This window comes from Hemicordylus capensis, chromosome 5 (assembly GCF_027244095.1).
Source record: "Hemicordylus capensis ecotype Gifberg chromosome 5, rHemCap1.1.pri, whole genome shotgun sequence".
Classification (NCBI taxonomy): domain Eukaryota; kingdom Metazoa; phylum Chordata; class Lepidosauria; order Squamata; family Cordylidae; genus Hemicordylus; species Hemicordylus capensis.
In genome coordinates this window covers 20,633,393-20,656,896 of record NC_069661.1, presented here as the reverse complement: position 1 = coordinate 20,656,896, position 23,504 = coordinate 20,633,393, and the positions used below count along the sequence as shown (strand labels likewise).

Below are 23,504 nucleotides of genomic sequence, written 5' to 3'. Positions count from 1 at the left end.
GATCCATCTTATCTTATTTATTTATTATTTCTCTGTGTAAAACCCCCTGAGCCATTTTTGGAAGGGCAGTATAGAAATCAAATAAATGATGATGACATGATGATGATGATGATGATACTGCAACTGGCCACCTTCTGGAATTGTTACCCAAAGCAGTTTACTCCACCCTGCTTCACGGAAGGGCTGGCCCTATGTGATTTCATGCAGACATGTATGAATATATATATTTTTGGTGTGCTTTACCAGTGAGCAAGGGCACATTTGTGCATCAATAAAAGATCACTCAAAAGCCAATCTTGATGCAGTCATGCATGCAAATGTCACAGATTGCCTCCATTAGCTAGCATTTCACACCTTCACGTGAAATCATAACTAGAATCATAACTCAAAAAATGCATCAGCATTTCGATAATAAATTCTTCTCTTAATCGAAAACAGACTGCAATGTATAGCTTTGTTTACATGCTTCCTTTGTTGTTAGCCTATCTAGGAATATAATTAACCCCTTTCATGTAGTTATAAATTCTTTCACTAATCCTTATGTTTGAGGACAGAGAACAATTAGATAGCTACTATATCAGGAAAACATCTTGAAAAAGAATAGCATGAAGTAAAAAGGTCACAGGTAAAAGGTTACATCATGTTCTACGCCAGAATTGAATCAAATGAAAGAAGCAGTTAATATCCATGACACCCTCACATCATAGCTGCTTTTCTCCTCCACTGTTTCATCAGTACACATAAGCATTGATAATGCAAAGGGTGGGGAAAAGATGAACATGAGCTGAAGGAACTCTATACTGTGGCAAACTGCACATGCCTCTTTTCCAGAATTAATTTTAGAAAATCTGGCTCAAATGGAATTCAGGAGTGGAAGACTGGACCCCTGAAACAGCCAGGAACAAGATGGGGAAGATCATCTCATCTCTATGTTGGAATCTCTTTGAACATTATTACCCAATTAACACATTACTGAGTCAGTATGGTTGGGCTGCACATTCTGCTAAAATGTTTGAATGACAAGATCACCCAGAAACACCCAAGATGGTACCTACACGGCAGAGTAGGGATTGGCTGCATTAAGAGCCGTCATTAACATAAGGGCTGCTCTGGGAAATACCATTGTAAAAGAAGAGATGCTTCCTAGCTTACCTGTCAAACAAAGGCTTCTCTCCACAATCAAAAGCATCCTGTAATTCCTTGACGAGGTTAGCCTGACCCGGCAGTCGGAAAAGTCCTTCTTCTTTCAGCCCACGCAGTCGAATAAAATCCACACACTGTTCCACCAACATGGGAGCCAGATGGTTTCCATATCTTTTCTCATAACGGACCGTGTCTTCCAGCTTCTGACCAAAAATACCTGTGCATGACAAGGAGGAGGAAAGAGATAGTAATAAAAAACATGCTGGGACATTTCTGAGGGTCTTTTATATACTGAATGTAAGTTCTTCTCTTTCTTTTCCCCTCTCTTACTGTGCGGGGATGCCATTTTGTAGATAGGCAACACAAAATGTTAGCGACCACACAGCAAGCAGCAACACTTACAAAATAATTATGCATCTTACAGTTTTAGTACTGAAGCTAACACTCAAACACCGAGTAACAATCTGACTGAGCAGCTTCAAGTCGCTTGGTTTGTAAGGGAGAAACCCCCAGTTTGGGCTGTCACAATCAGAAACAGGTGGCATTTCTAAAGGTTCAGAATTTAAGGAAATGTATTTATGAAAAACCAGAGAAACTATTTGACACAGAAGGCTTGGTGGTTACATCTTCAGCTGTTAAACTGACCCATTAACAGAAACAATGGCCAACATCCAGACTAAGCACTGATATAGTGATGCTGAATGCATATTAAAGGAGAGGAGCGATTTTCAATCACCCCTTCCCTCTAAAGTACTCTGTGACTCCCAAACATATGTTGGAGCCCTGAGGGCTGTGTGACCCTCAACGACATATTTTTAGGAGTCACAATCAGCTTCAACAAAAGATCAACAAAAATCACCCTTCCTCTGTAGAATGCACTCAGCGTCACTACACCAGTGCTTCATGAGTCTGTATGTCACCCAATGTGTTTATAAAACTATCTTTCCATTCTGCATCAAATTGGAATTGTGGGTGTGATTTTTGTTGTTGTCGATAGAATCGTTTTTTTCTTTGTGACTATAGGTGGACCTCCCTACATGAGGACCCAACATCCACAGGCAAGGTCAGTGAGTTTTTAGTTTGTTTTTGGCACAGTTTCCCAGCCTCAAAGCTATACAGTCCACAGACAATCCTTAAAGAGGCTCTTCTGAGCAAAATTTTCAAGAAAGTGATTTAAAATTCAACAAAAATAAGAGTGGGTTAGCCTGTGCCTAGAGTATTTCTTAGCAAATTCTATCTTTTCCAAACATTATGGGGTTTCATGTGATTTATTTATTCATGTATTTATTCCTGCACTCCAAGAATCTGAAATATAAGGATGAAAAACACACAACCACTAACACTGTCAGTCATAAAAACGCAAATAAAACTTTCAATTGAGCATGCAGTTCCCCCGATGTTGTCACGAAAGGTGGCCTTCTCTCCCCAGCATGTTTGAGCTATGGGTGTAGCTATGTGCCCAAATCATTTTGGCATGTCAGCGAGGCGCCGAAACGATTTCATTGATCACATACAAATACAACAAATATTTATATAGTGCTTTTCAACAAAAAGTTCCGAAAGCAGTTGACATAGATATGAATAGATAAATAAAATTGCCCCCTGTCCTGAAAGGGCTCACAATCTAAAAATGAAAAATAAGATAGGCACCAGCAACAGCCACAGGAGGGATGCTGTGCGGAGGATGGATAGGGCCAGTTGCTCTCCCTCTGCTAAACAAAGAGAATCACCACTTTAAAAAGGTTCCTCTATGCTAAATTAGAAGGGATAGCCAAAACATTTCAGTGGGGGCATTGCCTTCATCTCCTGCATGTTGACATCCTGGGGGCATCTGGTTGACTAGTGTCGGAAACAGCAGGGGCAGATCTACCACTGGGTGACCATGTCCCGTGAACACAGGTCGCCCAGTGGGGCCAGGGCCAGGGGAGAAGCACACTGTTTGCCTCTGCAGTCACCCACTCATCTGCATCCCTTCTCCCTCCTTCCTCGACGCCATCGTAAAGAGTCAGCATGCGGGCTAATGATGTCACCATCCACTCTTTGCTGATGACAGCAAGGGCTAATGATTATCAGCCTTTCCACCAGCACTTTGCTGCCAGTAGTGGGCAAGGAGCTGCGAAGAGAGGGATATAGAGAAGCAGGCAGGCAGGCGGGTGGGGGCTAGCCATGGCAGGAGCCACAAATATGTTCGTCGTAAGGCGTGGGAACCAGTGGTGGCTCCCAATACTCCTAAGTGTGGCTCCTTAGCTAATTGTTTGATGGCCACAGTTCCCCAGCACCATGTGGAGCTTATCATTCCCACCATGCAGTGCAGCACTTTTGCTCAGTGCCAGGAGGCTCCTTTAAGGAGAAACAGACCAAGATGGTGGATATGTGAACTTTTGAGGCACAAGTGCACTAACTTGAGGACTGTCTAACCGATCTGAACCAAATTTGATACATTTGTAGTGAGTGACACACAGGGACACCTCCATGGTGTAGTTTGTAATAATGTCATCCACCCCGATCCAAGATGGCGGATGCATGAACATTTGAGGTGCAAGAGATCTAACTTGTGAACCTTGATTTGAACCAAATTTAGCCCAAGTGTAGAGATAGTGAAATGAAAGTAGGCTGATTAGTTCTTACTAGAACAACTTGTTACACTTATATCCTGCTCTTCCTACAAACAGCCCAGAGTAGTTTACATGGTTATTGTTTATCCTCACAACAACTCTGTGAAGTAGATTAGGCTAAGAGAGAAGTGACTGGTCCAGAGTCACCCAGTGAGTTTCGTGGCTGAATGGGGACTTGAACCCGGGTCTCCCTGGTCCTAGTCCAACACTCTAACCACTACACCATGCTGGTTTTTCCTTTGGGAAAAGCAAATCCAGATTCTTTCTTATATTGAAGTACTTCATAAAATAAAATAAAGTTAAGGATGCTCATATTCGTGTTTTTTTTTTTTGTTTTTTTTTGCTTAATTGAATGGAATCACTAGGTAAATAGTGAAATTATCCAGCAGAATCAGGGTCGTTTATTTTCTGGCAATTCTGTCTCTTTAAATCTTTCAACACGCATGAAGGTCATTTAGAGGACCAAAGTGGCAGAGCCTCGTGATTAACAAAGAAAACACTGAATAGCTATTTATTAACTGGAACATTCTCACAGTAGAGGTTAAACAAATATATGTACGTTTCCCTACATCTGTATTTCCACTGAAGTTCAACTCTAATCCTGTTTGAGCTGTCTGCAAAGCTTATGGGAAATTATATACATTCAACCCCTATGTCTGGCTAAAGGTTTAAATGTCTAATTAAATGTTCAGATGTAATCCACAGAACAGATTCCAGAAGTGCCTTCCTTTGGTAGAACTGGTCTTGTGGTAGCAAGCATGACTTGTCCCCTTAGCTAAGCAAGGTCCGCCCTGGTTGCATATGAAAGGGAGACTAGAAGTGTGAGCACTGAAAGATATTCCCCTCAGGGGACGGAGCCGCTCTGGGAAGAGCAGAAGGCTTCAAGTTCCCTCCCTGGTTTCTCCAAGAGAGGGCTGACTAAGAGAGATTCCTGCCCCAGCACAGCATCCCTCCAGTGGCTGTTACTGGTGTCTGTCTTAGGTTTCTTTTTAGATTGTGATTCCTTTGGGGACAGGCAGCCATCTTTCTTTCTTTTTTGTTCTCTGCATAAATTGCTTTGGGAACTTCTGCTGATAAGCAGTATATACCTGTAAATATTTGTCTATTATAATTTGTCTATTATTTTGTCTGCCTGCAACCTTGGAGAAGCCACTGCCAGTCTGTGACGATAATACTGAGCTAGATAGACCAATGGTCTGACTCAGTATATGGCAGCTTCCTATGTTCCTAAGATCAGAAATAGTGGACATGATATTCTGAAAAAAATCTTGTTGCCCACTACTAGTCTTCCCTTGCAGTGTGCAGGTGTAGAAAAACACAAGGAGGTCATTCATACAATTGAACACTGTTCTACCTGGGTTTGGGAGCTGTATGTGCTCCCAATTTTTGATTGTGTGGAAGCTAGGTAGGAGGAAAACCTGGATAAAAGTTATTGTGTGGAAGCAAAGTAGGAGGAAAACCTAGGTAGCACACACAGCTCCCAAACTCAGGTAGAACACAGTTTTTGATTGTGTGAATGACCTCATGGTCTCCATCCCACAGTGTCACTCAAGAGGCCTGACTAATTCCACACATGAACTATGAGTGCACCCTCATATGTCCCAGAATCTTCTGTAATGCTGTTCTGGGGTCATGACAGATGTACAATGGTTCTCTGGCAGATGACCAAGTGGAAAGGGTTCCATGAAGGCAAAAAAGTTTGAAAATCTCTGATCTAAAGGCAAAAGATCTATGAATCAAGAGTGGTGGAAACAGACACTTTGGGACACTGGCTGGCATGCAGAGGAATGCCCCACATATGGAATGAGCAAAGTTGTGCTAGCATAAAGGATGGCTTAGTGGCACTAAAACCTGGGGATTTGCAGAATTGCACTACAGCACTCTTGCATAATAGTTCCCATGAAAACAAATGAGGCATGCCACAGTTGCACAAGATTAGTCTTGAATACAAACTCCAAACTTAGCACAGCAATTTTGTGCTAGTATGGTGACATGTCCCATGTGGTTTGGATGTCAGCCACCAAGTGCAGTAAAAGCCACCTTCCATAGAAGGCGACAGTAGCTCCAGAATGAGTCCTTTCTTCTTTGTGAAGAGCATGTGTCTTGGAATGCATTCATCACAGGAGAGGGGCCCAGACCCAGGAACGTAGCATGGCTTTCTGGGTTTAGGGCGTTCTCACTAGTCCTTGAAAATGTAGGGGAGAGGGTGTTAACAATTGTGCCACACCTCCAAGCACAGCATCCTCAGACCTGATCAAAAATAAACCGCCTCAGTATGCATGTGGCATCAGAGAAGGAAAGGCAAGATCTTGAGCAATGAAGTGTTGTTCTCTGTGTGCAATTCAGTTCAAGGACACAGAGGAGATGAATGCCTGTCATGCAAACGCCTTGTCTCCTGGTGCGGAACCTTTATTCTCTCGAGATGCCTTGATACTCCTCTGCTTTGTCACAGTGAAAGATGTGAGCTTGTTAGAACATTCTGCCTTTCTTTCTCAAGTAACTCAGGGCCTTATTCCCAGAAACCAGGGAGGCTGCATTCACACACTTGTCACTGTTCTATCAGTGGTTACCTTACCAAGACCTAATGATGGCCTACAGAAAGATGACTCCCATATGGAAAAGAGGACAGGTCTCCTGTACTTTTTATGACATGCACAAAAGAGGGAATTTCAGCAGATGCAGCTTCTCTTCCCTGCATAACAAGCTGCACCTGCTCTAATTCCCTCTTCTGTGCATCTCTTAAAGGTATAGGAGACTTTTCCTCTTGTCCATGTGGCAGTAATCAAAAATTACTAAAAGCCTGGCTTAAAAAAAGTGTCTTGTGCGCTCTTTTAAAGGGTAGTAAAGATGTTAAACCACAAATGCCTATAGGGAGCGCATTCCATAGCCCAGGAGTGAATACAGAGAAGGCCCGTTCTCAAGTCACTGCCAGACGGGCTGGCGGCATCTGGAGACGGACCTCTCTTGAGGACCTTAATGTGCAGTGGGGATCATGCAGACGCTAAATGACACTGAATGAGCAAAGAGTAGGAATCTTTGTACCTTGTTGCAGCAATTGTTTCCCTGCTCTTCTGTTGCTTCGGTGCTATTATTATTATTTTTTTAATGTTAAGAACGCTTTGGGAAGGAGGTCTGGGGGCATTCAAGGCCTTAGTTTTCAAGCTTTACACCCCAAGATTCCCCCCAAATGGGTTTCACTGCCACTACCAGCTGTTTAAAGCCAGGCTGGCCACCTGAACAAAAAACACCCTGAACCCCCAACTTGCACATGTGACAGTCTAAGTATGTTCATTGTTTGGAGATGTTACTCCATAGGCATAGACTCATCACCCATAACGCCTATTGTCCACTAGGGACTTTAGGAGTAGAGGCAGAGAGTATAGGATTGCCCCCTTGTTCTCTCTCATTTCTGTGTCTCTGTCTAAGTCTCTTCTGATTGGTAGACACTTAAGACACTTCTTAAGATTCTTAAGACACTTGCTTCTTTGTTCTCTCTGTTCTTACTTCCACCATGAGGTAGCTAGTACAGGGTGTAGGTTTTTCTATCTAAGTGTGCAACTTCTTCATATAACCTTTACTTGTTTTAGCCCTCAAGCAATTTCTACGGACCTCGTCTGTGAGTTCTGTTCTCATCAAATTGGGTTTCTCTGCTAAATAAGGGGTTCATTCAAATTCTCCCCACATTAATTAATATGGGTAGTTTACATAAAGGCTAAGGGTACCTGCCAAACCCTCAAGCCTTTCAGTAGCAAAATGGCCCAAGCAGTTATAGGTAGGACTTAACACAGTACAAAACTCAGGACAGACCAGAGTCATAATAAAAACAAGTAAAAGTTTATTACAGTAGAATACAGTTAAGTATTTAGTTTATTACGCTAGAATAAAGTGAACAGTTTACAGGGCAATTAAAAACAGAAAGAAGATGGCCTAAAGCATTCTATTTGTGTTCTAGTCTGGATGCTAGTAAGCCCCCTAATGGCACAGCAGGGAAGTAATTTGCCTAGAGAGCAAGAGGTTGCTGGTTCGAATACCCACTGGTATGTTTCCCAGACTATGGGAAACACCTATATCGGGCAGCAGCAATATAGGAAGGTGCTGAAAGGCATCATCTCATACTGCGCGGGAGATGGCAATGGTAAAGCCCTCCTGCATTCTACCAAAGACAACCACAGGGCTCCGTGGGTGCCAGAAGTCGACACCAACTCAAGGGCACAACTTTACTGGAAGCTAGTAAGCTAGGAGGTTGAAAGTCTTAGTTGCAATAAAGATGGATTGTAAATCTTAAACCTCCAAAGCATGTTGTAGACGCCTTTTGTCCTGCCTGGGACAAAAGAACTCTGTCTGCTCCCAGGACGTCACTCTCCTTTCCAGCCCTGAACAGAAGCTGCCCTTCGTACCCCCGCACACACCTTTTAAGAGCAAAGCATCAAACTGAGAATCTGCCTCCAGTTGTGTCTCAACCCAGCAACTGGGATACTCTGAGTTAATAAGTGTGAAGGATGCTGAATAGCCTCAATCTTGTGGGTTGATGGCCCAGCCACAGGTAGAACAACAGGAGTGATAGCTCTCTCATTTACATCAATGTCTCTCAGAATTACATCAATTAGCACCAAATGGTGCAGGGTAAAAACAGGAAAAAAGGTTACGTGAGATATAAGCCAGGAGAAAGGAACATAGGAAGTTGCCATATACCCAGTCAGACCATTGGTCCATCTAGCTCAGTACTGTCGACCCAGACTGGCAGCGGCTTCTCCAAGGTGGCAGGCAGGAGTATCTCTCAGCCCTATCTTGGAGATGCCAGGGAGGGAACTTGGAACCTTCTGCTCTTCCCAGAGCAGCTCCATCCCCTGAGGAGAATACCTTACAGTGCTCACACATCAAGTCTCCCATTCATATGCAACCAGGGTGGATCCTGCTTAACAAAGGGGACAACAGGTCATGCTGGCTACCACAAGACCAGATCATGGGCAATGATTTAAAGCCATTACTTAAAAACCCATAAGAACCAAGCTGGAGCTACTGGTGACTGGGCGCAATAGAAGCCTTTCCCCATACCCTTCTTCTTTCTCCTGCACTACATCATTCCAGCCAATCAGATCTGGCTACATAGTGACATCAGCAAGGGCAAACAAAGCTCCACTGACCTCAGTCCGAAGTACCAGCCCAGCTCTTATCATGCCAAAATGTGTACTGGAATGTGCACTTGGATGCCCATGAGGAAGTACATCCAGTCATCCCACTGAGAGACACATAACACGGAGAGTAGGGCTGTGCCCTGAGCAAATAATCAGTATCAATACCATTTCTGATCTGATACAAATTATTAGTACTGTGTTGATGAAGCACAGGAGGTGTGAAACATTGAATCAAGCTGATCCATCAGATCGGTTTGATGAATTGCGGGTGTTGTGTGTGTGTGTGTTACCTGAATTAGAGCAGCAGGCTCACCTTCTATTTTCTAACTGGAAATCTACTGCCTTCTGAGCAGCAGCAGTGCTTTTAAAATGCCACATTTCCCCCACAATGCAATGGGAAAGGAAGTAATGGCCTGACATTTCCCCCCTCCAGTAACATCCTTGCCCATGAAAAGGAAGCTATGTCATAATGTTGCTTCCTTTCCCAGTGCATTGTGGGGCGATTGCTAGGTTGGGGGGGGCGTGACATTTAAAAAGCACTCCAGCTTTTAAAAGATGATGGCCATGCTCGTGGCTATTTTATTTCAGTAATGCCCCAAGGAAAGGACACCATGACATAGCTTCCTTTCCCAGTGCATTGTGGTGTGATTGCTAGGGGGATAAAAAGATGGTGTTATTAATGAAACTCATCACCCCCTACTTTGGTTCAGCTCTGCAAAATGCTTTGAAATGCATATGATGTTGCAGAGGATATTTTAGCCTTCCCTGTCACTAACTATGACAGCTGCAAGATTAGGATACTATACCATTCCCTTACATAAGCAAGATGAAAGATCATGGATCACAAAGCATAGCATTGTCCCCACAGAAGACAGCTGACTGCTCTACCAATGACTTCAGATGGCTTCATCACTGAATGTAACATTCATCTTTCACAGAGGATGTGTGATGGCCTGTATTCGTAAGATTCCTTCATTGTGTAAAGTTGTCCCATGAATCCATACAATTCCATTTTGCCATGCATACTTATAGCAGGAAGCCACCTTTGGCAGCACTTTCCTGGTGTGTATATAAAGTTCTGAGACACATTTGCAAGTTCCTTCAGTATCCAGGGGTGCAGTTTACCTAGATCTGGAGACTTAAGGCCGCTCGATTTCCTCTTACCATCTCTTTACCCATCATGAGGTCCAACTTCATTTGTGCATTTGCAGTTTCATTTGTGAAATTTGCAATTTCACAAATGCAGCTTCATTTGTGCATCTGTTGCCTGGCTCAGCCACATTTGCCTTGTGGGAGAAGACCGCTGCAAAGTAACTGTCAAGCAGTTCCACCTTCTCTCTGTCACATGTTATCATTTCACCATCTTCTCCAAGCAACAGACCCACCACTTCCTTGATCTTCTTCTTTTTTCAGACATATGCTTGCACCAGGAAGACAGCTCATCCACCCTCAGTGATCTTTTGGGTCTGCACACAGCTGTCTCCATCCCTTTCAGTAGCGAGTCATCCACCAACACCACATGTCTCTTCCTCTTCAGGGTAGTAGTTGAGTTCCAGCCAAGGGGGACTGAATGACTTCTTCCCTCTCCAGGACAGCCTGGACAGGAGATACAGCCTCATTCCAGCTGCTCAGCCCTGGTGGCACTCAGTGTCTCCAGCATCTCCTGTGCATCATGTGTTTCCTTGTGCTCACCTCTTCCAATGAGGCTACTTCCAAAGGGATTGGAAGTAGCCTCCAGCCTCAGAGGCATGATGCCTCTAAATACCAGATACAGTAGAGCAATGGCAAGAGAGAGGGCATGCCCCTCACCTCTTGCCTGTGGGCTTCCCAGAGGCATCTGGTGGGCCACTGCGTGAAACAGGATGCTGGACTAGATAGGCCTTGGGCCTGATCCAGCTGGGCTGTTCGTATTAACCCAGGATATTAACTCCATTATTTATTTTTAGTTCTCTATGTAAACCACTTGGGAAACTTTTGTTGAAAAGCGGTATGTAAATATCCATTGTGGTGGTGGTGGTGGTTGTTACTTCACACTCCATGGAAAACTTCTCCTCCTGTGGTCATTTCTGGAGAGCTTCTTCTGTCCTGTCCAGGGACTCCTTGTTTTCCATGATATGTCTCAGGGTAGAAAGGTGTGCTTCAAATCGTGAGGCTATTCTCACGATTGGCCAAAAGCAGGCTAAGGGAGCCTAGCCCGTGCAGCAAACCTCCCAATGTACCCCCCTTTAGACGAGGTTAACAGAGCGAGCACTCCGTTAACCTGATCTAATTGATCTTGTGTTGCTGCAGCTCACGGCAACACACGAGTAGACCCCCCCCCAACCAGGAGGCTGCAAACAGCCGCTTGGGGGTCTCTCCAAGATGCCCCACACACTTGTGTGGGGCATCCTGGAACTTCCAGGGGCTGCGCGGTCCCCGGTCCCCGCAGACTCCACTGGCTCCATGACGGAGCCGGCAGTTGTGTGGGTGGCCTTCTGATTGTCTGCAGGCTAAGCCCGCTCTCCCCACAGACTGATCGTGAGAAGACCTTCCTTATCTTTTAGCAGGGCTACTAGCTTGTACTCAAAGCAGATGTCGTTCAAGATCCCCATATAATCAAGATCCTATAAATTTATTTATTTATTACATTTATATACTGCCCCATCCAAATGGCTTTGGGCAGTGCACAACAGCAAACATAAAACCCACAAATCAGTCCTTTAAAAACAATCATTACAAAACAATTTAATTATTAACCTAGCAAGATTCCCATATGAATTTGTCTTGCTTTCTCCCTAGGACATATACCGTGCCTTGGCTTCCAGAGATGTATGGCATTTTTTCCCCCATTAATGGTACTACTTTGTAACATATCTTCAGCAAAACCAACAGAGGAAAAGAAAACAGGAAGAAACATTAGTGTGTCAGCATTATTTCTTGTGCAGTTCAGACTCTTTCCTTGACACCATCTGTGATGGAGCAACACAGCAAAAAATCAGCCCTGGAGTCTCACACAGGCACATCTTTAAGGGTATTATCACATGGGAAAAAATGAGCTCTAACAGCTGCTACGAACAGCATAATATTTTTGCAACAGAGGAGATGCAGCCAACAGCAGGGGAGGAAGTTAATTTTAGAATTATCATGATGCATTAGTTCTACTGTATTAGACTTCCTAGTCTCCGGGAAAACAATATTTTACCTTCCAGAAGAGGACAAAAATATCCCTGCCCCTGTTTGCAGGCATTGCAGAGGCCTCGTATCCCAAACCATGAGAGTCTGCTTTGAGATGGCTCAACCCAGCATTTTATTTTCAGAGACTCCCTTGGACACAGCAGGGAGACCTTCAGGGTGGACCTTTCATGAAGCAAGGTGAGGCATTTGTTTCAGGTGGCAAAATACTGGGACAACAGCAGGGTGGCAAGATGGGGGGGCACTGTTGCCATTGTAAACTATCAGACCCTTGCAAACTTTGTAAGGAGTGCAATATACCTCATATACCTCCTCATGTACCTTGTAAAGCACAAGGAGAGAAGAGAAGGCTGCTGGCAACCTTCCCTCCTCCCTACTCCCCAGGCACCCTCAAAGCTTGCAAGAGTCAGTTCTGAAAGGGAGCTAACCACCTTGAAAGGAAACTAACCGCTTTTGAAAGGGGCAGGGCAGAATTTTTCATCTCCCCTCAGGCACAATACCTTGGACTGGCCCTGGTGACTTCCTAAGGCCCACTCAGTTTCTGACCTGCTCTCCACCGTAGCAAATGAATGCCATGTAGGGATTGGACAAGAACACGCGGCCCTTCTATTGGTGTTCTTACATATAAATATGGCTGCCCCACAACATACATGGCAGCTATTGGAGCCAGATGCTATACACGCACCGGCATGGTGAGCAAAAGCAGGAAGAGAAGTATTGATTCTCTTTCAAAGGAGAAAGATGATTTGTTCTCAGACACATTTTAAGTGCTGATAAATAATGAGTAACAATAAAAAATACAATCCAGATCTGAATGCAATTTATCATTCACTCGAAGCTGATAGGTAGGTAACATGCTGAAGACAAACAAAAGGAAGTGCTTTTTCACACAATGCACAATCACCACATTCAGCTCATTTGCCAAGGATGTTTCTATGGCCACCAGCACAAACAATTCTTCAGAAGCACTTGAGGACTACACCAATAATGGCTTTGTCAGTGGATGTTACTCTTGACAGGCTGCTGCTAATTAGATGCTGGGGTCTGGGACTAACCACAAACTACATGTCTCAGTCATGACATGCTTGAAAACCGACAAACCACTGGGGCTGAGGATGTTGGGAGTTGTAGTCCAACAACGTCTGGGGACCCAAGGTGGAAAATCCCTGCACTCGTGCAGTTCCTTCACCCTATTATTCCCTGTAGTTTTACCCTAGGTCACTGTTGAAAAATATACACCACCTCCTTTGAACCCATGAACTATTTCTGCACTCCATTTGGAGGATTTGCACAAATGTGGAAGTGGTCACCTAAGGAAAGGAGGGGTGTTTTTCTTCTTGAACAATTTGCACAGTAGTGGCAGTTGTTCCTGGCTGTGTCACAAACAGGTAAAGTACCAGTGCAGGTGAGTTCACTGGCGACATTGGATAGGGAGCTGTTGGTGAAGGCATATTGGTTACACTTCTGATCTTCCTCTTATCTTGCTATGGAGAAGAGCCCCCAGGCAAGCTGGACTCATTCACCGCTACTGCTTTCCAAACAGAGGTTCACTGTACTGCTGAAATATGTAGAGGGCCCCAAACAGCTGACAGTTATTTTTTTAAGAAAAGTCTGGGACAGTTAAATTAAAAAGCGGAGCTAAGAGGGCAACCAACTGCCTTCATATTAACCAGTTCATCTTTCCCCCAAGTTCTGAGCATTCCAGGAATAGTTACGACTGGAGCATAAAGGAAGCCGAAAGCAGGCCAAAGGAGAGACAACAGCATACACTGTTCCTCTCATGAATATATAGGAGCCATGGGCCTGGTGCCAGGGGCCAGGTGACTGAACAGGTACCGCTGTACAGGTACTGTGTCCCATTGCTGGCAAGCAAGTCCCCTGGCCTTGCCAAGACTTCCAGAGGTGACTGGAGCTAAAATCTGCAGCAGGCATCACATATGCTCTAGAAGAAGTACGTAGGAAGCGACCGGATATCTAGTCAGGCCCATCTAGCTCAGTGCTGGGTACACTGACTGGCAGTGGCTCTGTCAGGGCTCTTTCCCAGCCCCACCTGGAACTGGCAGGAATTGGACCTGGGGCCATTGGCAGGCCAAGAATGAGCTCTACCACTGAGCGGTGGATGCTCCTGATGAATGGAAGAAGCTGCCATATGTTGGAGATGCAGCTCCTGATGGCAGCGACTCGTCTTAGCACCAGCAACCCTAGTGACATTAGGGGTAGAGACATCCAGTAAGGGCATTCCCTCTCTGACAGGCTTTCTGGAGCAGCCCAGCCTGGGATAGGCTGGTTGTGAGAAGCGGCGGGATCCTGCAGATCCCAATACTTCCTGCCCGCCTAACCCTTCTAAACAACCCGGCTGTTGGCTGAAGTTGAGGGCGCTCTCACACCCTTAACGCGGTTGCCATGTATTGTGTGTCTCCTTGGGCTGAGTTCAGCCCAAGGAGACACCGAGACGGGCGAATCCTCCAATGAAAAGCATGTGCTGCACATTGTGGGATGTCTGGAGCAACAAGTTCTGGCCCCCAGATCCCTCTACCCGGCTCCATGCTTCATGGAGTAGGGCTGCTCATGGGGGAGCATGGAGCGTACTCCCACCACTAAGCCTTGGATTGTCTGCGGGGAAGGTAAGCTCTTTGGAGCCCCACACCCGCCTGCTCTTGGCAATCATGATAATTGCCCCAATATTAATTAGCAGTGCTCCCTCATGCATGCACTTCTGCTTTATCTTTATCTGCCCCAGCTATCTCCCCTTCTGAGCTCTCTATAATGAATTAAGACATTTAGTCCACCTATCTGTATTTACTTGAATCCAAGACTAGGTTTTTTTCTGGGTTCTTTGATGTTAGAAATGGCGGAGGATGTTTCATCTTAAATTCAGAGTTCTCTTTTTGGGTAAATACAGATATAGCCCATATTTAACCTGCATTTTCAAGGGGTTCATCTTAAATTCAAGGTTGTCTTCTATTCTGGTACATGTGGTAAGTCAATATTTTCTACACTAGGCCTGCTCAACTTCAGCCCTCCAGCTGTTTTTGGACTACTACTCCCATAATCCCCAGCCACAGGAGTCAATAGCCAGGAATTATGGGAATTGTAGGCCAACATCTGCAGGAAGGCCCAAGTTCAGCATCCAGATTTGGCTTATTTTAAGCCAAATTTTGGGTTGTGGCACATTTGACCCACGGGTATACCCCTTAGGCTCTGGCAACAATCTGCACCACCAACTGGCAGTGGCTCTCTGGTGTTTCAGGAGAGCATTTTTCAGCCCTCTCTGGAGATGCCACAGATGGCGCCTGGGACCTTCTGCGTGTGAAGCAGATGCTCTACCTCTGAACAACAGCCGCATCACTTCAGGTAAAAAGGTGTTCCTTTCCTAAGTATTTCCTTGCTTTTCTTTGGAAACAGCACAATGCTGCCCTCTGTGAGGAAATATTGGTGGCCGTGAAGGGAGGGATGGAGGAAACCCTGGCAGCAAAAGCAGTGGGAGACAGGGATGAATGTGGTGCATGGGGATGAAGTGTGAGAGGATGCACGCCACCCACATGCACAGAGCCCGATGGAAGAAGTATCTGTACTTCTCAAAGGCAGGGGGCACTCTGGAAAACCAAATGCGTGCCATCTGCATTATCCAGTCAATCCTGTTTGTGGTTTTTAAAGAAAATATTTCGTCTGGCTACAGAATTTCTCTAATGCAGTCGTTGAATCCTTTCCATCTGGAGCAGCTGCTCATCTCGTTCCTTTTGTAATTTCCCACAGCTCAGAATATGGAAGCTGCTCCTTCAGTCACATCATGACCAGCATGAGGAACAGAAGGAGTCCATTCTGTCAATGGCTGCAGCTTTCAGAGCTGGGCTTCAGCAGTCTGTGTACCTTCAGTGTACCTGCTCTGAGTGCTGAGAGGACAGAACAAGAGCCTTTTCCACATGTTCAGTGAGCGTGCATGAGAGGCGGAGGCAGAAGTAGGCTGCACACATTCAAGCTCAACAGAGCCCTCACACAAGCGGTATATAAATAAAATAAAAATAAATGAACAACTTACACGTATAGGACCCTCTCACAGAATTAGGAATCCTAAAAAAAGAGATACTTTCAATATGTGTGCAGAGAGAGCCACAGGCAAAGCCTCTCTAGTCATACCTTGATCATGAGTGTACATAAGTTGGGGACAGGGATTGCCGCTTGAGATATGCACGGAACCGGTTCGAACAACTGCCAGTTCCACTGGTTCAAAGGCGGGGGGTTGACTTTAAGGGCAGGGGAGGGTACACTTACCCCTCCCTCTGCTACCCCCCTGCCAGTGCTCCATTGAAAACCGGTCCAGTGGGAAGGCAGCATACCTCCCTGCCGCCCCATCTCCTCGCCGGACCGGAAGTAAGCGTGCACAGGCCAGGTACTTCCGCTTACTTCTGCTCCAACAAGGAGACGGGGCAGCAGGGAGGTACGCCGCCGCCCTGCCGGACTGGTTTTAAATGGAGCGCGGGGGGAGGAGTGGGGGAGGGGGCGGAGGGAGAGGTAAGTCAACCCCCCACTGCTTTCGAACTTCCCCCACCCAGTCCCATGCCTAACTGTCACTGTCATTCTGCTCTGCACCGCATTCCTGGAACGTGTCAAAGGGGCTGATGGCGTGAGGCCAAGGGGTTCTCAGAGCTGGGGCTCCAACTGCATCATCCCCAGGCACAATGGCCGCTGGCACTGTCGTCTTCCTTCCCAGGGATTCCATTGCGTGAATCCCCGCCCCCTCCACACAGAGTTGCTGTGCTGAGCAGCCTCACCATTCTGTCCTAGTACTAGTGCCACTGTTTCATATCTAGTGTGGACAGACATATTTAGGTAAAACAAGGGTATATCTGAAGAGGAAAGGGACTTGCTCCAAAAGTGCCCAGTTTTGACCCTTCCTGATTTACACTAGTTATTTTTTTTAACTGCCTTTTCCTACTATAGGCACCCAAAGCACTGCATGCCATAAAATAGCCGTCAATTGAAAATACATTAAAATACAATATAATCACAGTTTCAGTAAAAGCAGCAGCATACATACTCTCCAACGTTTCTCCGATGAAAATAGAGACATGCCTGGGAAAGTATAGGGGGCATGGCATGCAATTCTGCCTATAGGCATGCCACCAATGGAACGCAGTCAGGCAGAGCACATGGTTCCAGATGACCAAACCAGATGAGCCAAGCACAGACCTGCCAACATTCTGGAGGTGGAAAGAGGGATACTACATTCGTAACAATCAACTGAAATTCCAAAGATGGCATCTTTACCACCAAAGTCCCCTGCCCACTATTGAACATGTCTGGATTGCACCCACTATATGCTGTGCACTGTATGGTGCTTTGTGCAGTGCACAGCATATGGCTGAAGAACCAGAGATGAGGAACCCACTGACATGTACTAGAGACATGTGCTGGGACTCTTCCCCAATGCCCAGCAGGGTGGGGCACTCACACGACTGGGCAGCAAGCAGATCAACAGCCAGGGATTTCCCAGCTGCGCACGAAGCCAACAGCAATCATGCTGGGAGGCAGGGAAAGGCAAGGTAGCTCTCCCCTAACTGGGCCAGAATGGCTCAACAAGCTGTTGGTTGGCTGCATCTAGGAGGTCCCTCTGCTCTGCAGAGACCCTGGGGGATGATGCATGGATGGGGAATTGGAGTCCTGTAAGGCGGCCTCTTTAAGGGCAAACAGGCAGAGTGCAGGAGGCTGGGGATGGAAGGCAGGGGAGGGGCTAAGAGGGGTGGCGGCTGACCCTGAGAACATATACAAGGGCCTTGAAGTCAGGGATGAGGAGGCCAGTGGAGATGGAGGGTGGCTGCCCTTCAGGGCTCCTGGGGAGGAGCAAGGCAGTCCCTCTCCCTGGGAAATGGAGGGGGAACAGGGTGCTTAGAACCCCCACCCCATCCACCCGAGGGGCCTGTATGCCCAGGGTTTGTGAGGCTTGTGCAGAGGAAATACACGACGCGATACATCCCCCTGCCCACTTGGAGATTTAATCTCTAGAGACTCTGGGGAGAGAGCTGGATCCTGAAATGAGAACTCTCATAACTGGCATTTAAACAATGGCACAAGGTGTTCCCATGAGGCAAGAATAGGGACAAAACAGGGATAGTGATGTACCAGGGGCAGATTCCAGAAAGTAGGGCATGACACGGATAAGTAGGGGCAGTTGGACCTATGCAGTAGAACTCCAAATGTCATACCCGCACAGTGGTCTACAGACATCAACTCCCGGGGAAAGCCTTTTGGGAGATGTGGATCCTCCCTTGGCAGTGAAAACTAATAAGGGAGGTGATCAAGCAGATTGCATATCTCCATGCAATCTTGGGGAAGAGTCCCAGCAGCAAAATCCATGATGTGGGAGCCATCGCAGAGAAGGCTTCTCAGCCTCACAGACTGAAAAAATAAAACACAAAGCAAGGCCTGGCACAAAATATATAAGCCAAGTACATAGGAAGCTGCCATATCCTGAGTCGGGCCATTGGTCCATCTAGTTCAGTATTGTCTACACTGTCTTCAGCGGCTCGCCAAAGTTCCGGGCAGGAGTCTCTCCCAGCCCTATCTGGAGATGCCACAGAGTGAGCCTGAGAACAAATGCTCTTCCACCAAGCTAAGGCTCCATCCCCCAAAGGGAATTTCTTATGTTCCCACATGCAGTCTCCCATTCAAATGCAAACCAAGGCAGACCCTGTTTTAGCAGAAAGGACAATTCATGCTCGCATCCACAAAGCCAGCACTCTTTCCCCAGGATCTGTAGCTAAGGAGCCCAAGGGAACTCACAAGAATTTTGAGAGTCTTCATGCCATTCCTTTCATGAAGCGTTTCACGCCTCGTACCCCCCCTTGTGACATCACAATAGTTTGTTGCAAACCTTCAGTACTGCGCTCTGCTGCCCAATCTACATGGCATGCAAAAGTGTGACCTGTCCTTGAAATAAATGCCTGGCGTATGGTGCAACCCACCCTCCCTTTCAAAAGCCCAGCCACATGCGGAGTGGACATGGGGACTGGTTTGCAGTCATTGATTTATCTTCAACCATTTCTTCAGAGAGGTTTCCAAAGGCAATAAAATGAATGACAGAAGTCAATGGCCAGCGGCAGAGAGGTCATAAGTGCCAGCTCAAAGCAGGATTCAATATACATCTCCCCTCCCCTGCCGCCATATCCTGGCGGCAGATTAGTTTCCTAGATTCTCTCCTCTCTTTCCTGAAACTTAGTACATATAAATATTTTACAGGTGAAGGATGTCTTGCCTGAACTCAATTGGACCTCCATGTTTGAAGGCAGATGTCACCTGTGAATTCCAGATGCTGGAGGCAACCAATGTGGAGCCATTTTGCTGACCATTGCTGGAAACAGAATATTCTAGCAGACAGACCTTTGGTCTCTTTTTATATTCTGATTTCTGGCATCCATATAATCCCCTTCCTCCAATAATATATGGTTCCCTCTCCAAGCAACAACAGCTGAGCTGATCACACAGACATGCACACATATACTCGGTGAAATCCCACACACTCTTAGAAGCACTATACTGCGGAGGGGCAGGGAGGGGTAAGGACAAGTTTGTACTTTTTTTTTTTTTTGCTGCAGCAGCAGGTGAAATGGATATACAAGGTGCAGAAGGATAGCAAAGAACTGAAACCACATTTTTTCATAAAACTATATTATTGCATGGGTGTGACATTATGTTCCTTCCTTCATGTTTCTGTACTGGTCGAGGACTGTAATAAAGTCTACCTAGCTATCTGCTGAAACCACACAACAAGATTTTAGCAGGAAGAGTAAGTAACATGTACACAGCAAACCCTCTTTACTTCACCACACATCTTTAGATCTAAAAGGCTGAACTTCTAGTCCTCCTCCCTTGCTTACAGGTATAGCTGAGCACATCTTTCATACTAAAGTAGAACCTGGAATTTTTGCTTTACCATCTGTGATATCTGACTGATTTACTTACAATCAATTGTTTTGCACCTTATTAAAAAACGCCTAGTCTAGGGTTGCAAACCAGAAAAGGGAAAATGGTAATTTAGCAACTACAAATCAAGGATAAATAACATCTGCCCAGCAAGTGTTGGCATCTTTTATTGTTTCTTGCCCTTTGTTTCTGAATTTCTATTGAATATACAACAGTGCTTCTTTTTCACACCCCCATGCCTTGCCAAAGAAAAAGCTCTGAAACAGGAAAAGAAATCCAGAAGACAGGGACAAACTGTACCTACCTTTGCGGAAGCTAAAGCAGCGCTTAATTCTTCTGTAGGTAGTTTTGGGAACAAAGGGGGACGATGCTAAAGCACCTGAGGCACGGACCCCTGTATTCCTGTCTTCGGGCATAATGCAGGCCTGAGAAAGAGTTGCAACCTAAAGACATGTGTTAGAACCCATTTCTAGTTGACAGGCTCATCAATCATTCTTATGTACTATTTTTAGCAATATTTCCCCCCTAGATCAAACTGTGATCTTCTCAGTCTTTAGCTATTTAGACCTTTAGAAGGACAGAAAAGAAAAGATGTTATCGTTCCTTCCTTGTGATTTCAGATGCTTTTCTTTCTGTCTTCCCGGTTCCTTCTTCTTGCGCTTTTAATTTTATTTCCCACTGAGCAGCCACAATGCAATCTCATGACAAAAGAATTTCAACATAAAGGTACATCTTCCATTAAAGGTGTCTTGCAAAGGGGGGTCTCATGGCAGGGTTTGGGGGGAATCAGCGCTTCTTCTCAGCTGGAACTGTATGGGGTGGAGCAAGTGGGGAGGGGGAGACACAGATTCCACTGGGAAAGGTCAGTAAATAGCAATGCACGGACGAAAAAGATGAGAACAATGACCAAAAAAAAAAAAAAAAGGCCCCCAAAGAATTGCCTTGGATGCTCTTTGCTGCTGCCTTTTAATCTTCGCTAACGGGGGACAGAAATAATGACAGCATCTCCCAAAAGGCTACATTGGTCCATTATGGACGCTCTTCAAAGGGCCTCTTCTTTTTCTAATTATTATGCACGAAAATGCCTCCCCTGTGGATATTCGGTAGGGTTTTCTGGATGATTTGTTGTCTTCTGGCTCCTTTGACTTCTGTGGCAAACACATCCGTCCTGGCGGCATCGACCGCTCAGCACCACCGCCATGAAGTTCCTGAGCATCTGATGACGAATCCACGCCCCACGGAAGAGACGCCTGTGCCGATCTCCTTCTGTCCAACTCTTCTCAGTGGAAGTGTTTGAAACGCTGGCGCTGCTGTGGCTGCTGTTGCTGCTGCTGCTGCTTCTACTACTACGGCTGAAGCCCGTCACATGCATGCGGCAGGTGCAAGCAAAACAATGTAAAGGAAGCAAAGCGAGCTTGTACAGCTCCTACAATGTTGGTTTTTTCCAGAAGAAAATGTTGACTTTTGACTTGACTTCAAACAACTGTCACGTATGGCAGCTTAAGAGCCCTTTTGCCTCTCACATGAGTGCCCAACTTAACCCCCCTCCATTAATCTTTGCTGTTCCTTCGTCCTTTCTAGTTCCATCTTATTCCCATTTTCATGCTCTGTAATCAAAGTGTTCCCTCCCCCCCCTATCAACAGCAGCAGCACAAATGTCACCTTTTAAATCTAATCAGGAAAGGAATTTAATTCACAGACAAGCATACGATGAATTGGATTTTTTTCTAAATGGCTGTTCTTTGTACCTTTCCTATTTTTTTCTTCCTGTTCATAAGCAATCTTTTCCCAGCAGGTTTCTCTCCCCCCTTCTTGCTGGTACAAGTTAGCACTGCAGTTTAATAAACTGGTTAATCATTTGCAGAGCTGCCTGCTCTGTGATCTCCACCATCACACTATCCTGGCAGGAGGTCAGCCCAAAATATAAAGGTTCATCAAAGGTCACACAACCCAGTCTTGCATCTAGTGCTTTGGAACATTAACATCTCCTTCAGTCCACTGGGGTGGGGTCATGCATGCAGAAATGATGGTGCATGCATATGAGGGTTTTCCTTCCAGCTTCCACCCCCCCCCCAGCGCCTTTGTAAGTCACCTTGTAAAACAGACCTGTGTGGCCATCAAGCCAAACACAGCCAACCAGCCATGGTCCAGCAAAGGCTCAGTAAGCCTCCTGATTTTGGGTGCCTGCCTGGACCTGCAACAGCAGCGGGGCTGGCAAGCATCTAGCTGTGGGAATGTCAGTGACGTTCTCCCGAGCCAAGCTCAGAAATAACTTGGAGGAAGGTGAACTTTACTAGCCCCTGAATTCTTTCTGGGCTCAGATTAATATCTGAGCTGGGGAACAACTGCTGGCTTTTCCTACCTCCTATGGTGAGGGAAGTCATAGAGCTCTATTACATTGCACAGAAGTCAAATTCAGATGCTTCAGGGGCAAAAACAAAAAAGGGTGAAGCCAATCCCTTTAAGTCCTGTAGGGGAAGATGGGCCATATTTTCCCCTAGGCCCCAGACTGATTTGGAAAAAAAAGATCTAAGATCTTCCAAATGTTTTTGGAATATCCTGGATAATTTCTGAGTTAATACACGGGGAGTGTTCAAGAGCTCCTGGGAATTGCTGTTTTTTCTGTGGCTGCAATCACTGCTACAGCCTCAGAAAACACAATAAATCCCAAGGAGCCCCACACAATTTGTTTGGGACTCCAAGAGAAAAGGTTAATATGGGTTCTTTTAAAAGTCAAGCCATGGAAGGTGTCTGATTGTTCCCTCACATTGGAGAGTGAAGAGAAAGTCTAGAGTCTTCTCCTTGCCCCTGCTGGTCCTAGTAAGTAGTTTGTAGGTAGTAAGTAGGATGGGGGAGTGAGGGGTGGGGGCGGCTTTGGCCCGGTTTACTTGGCTTCAACTCCATTTCACCCCCTGGATGGTGTTTTACTTCAGGCCGAAGATGGCCAAAGCAGGCCAAACTTGAAAAGGCTCCTGAAGCTTCATACAACCCTAATGTTTAGGTGAAGGTTTGCTATACCTCCAGTAAATATGTTTCTGCTGCAGAGAATAACTCTTATACAGTATATGGATAGCATCCTTAACAGGAAAATCCTGGTTGAATGCAGGGATGTGTGCGCAAAAAGCTGCCCGACCCCTGAACGAATTGGGTCCACTTGAACATTCAGCTCTAACCTCAAAATCCCGGTGGGGGGGGGATTAGAAAGAATGCTTAAAGGGACCCTATCTCCCCACATGCCTTTGTACATTAAAGAGGCTGCTAGGAAATGGGAAGTGCTTTTTGACATGACAAAGCATGTCAAGGCACAAACAGCTTCAACCTAGACTGCCCTGAACCAACATTTGCATGTTTGGCAGGGAAGAATGGCACAGAGGAAAACAAACAAGGAGCTGGTTTAGAGGATACTCTGAATTGGCCCTTTAAACACATGGGGATGAATGTAATGTATTGAATCAGCCCATTGGTCTGTCTTGCTCAGTATTGTCTACACAGACTGGCAGCAGCTTTTCCAGGGTTGTAG

The 23,504-nt window shown here is 45.8% G+C and overlaps 1 protein-coding gene across 13 annotated transcripts in view; it reads right to left on the bottom strand.

The window, feature by feature from the left end:
- ARHGAP24 (Rho GTPase activating protein 24) overlaps window positions 1-23,504 on the bottom strand; it is a 552,712-nt gene that overhangs the window by 50,037 nt on the left and 479,171 nt on the right. For 12 of the 13 annotated variants that reach the window (XM_053255944.1, XM_053255948.1, XM_053255950.1 and 9 more), the window contains one exon: window positions 1,153-1,360. In XM_053255944.1, coding sequence (XP_053111919.1) covers window positions 1,153-1,360 — 208 coding nt within the window. Of the gene's footprint in view, window positions 1-1,152; window positions 1,361-20,288; window positions 21,287-23,504 lie in introns of those variants that run through there. The other variant, XM_053255951.1, reaches the window with a different exon arrangement.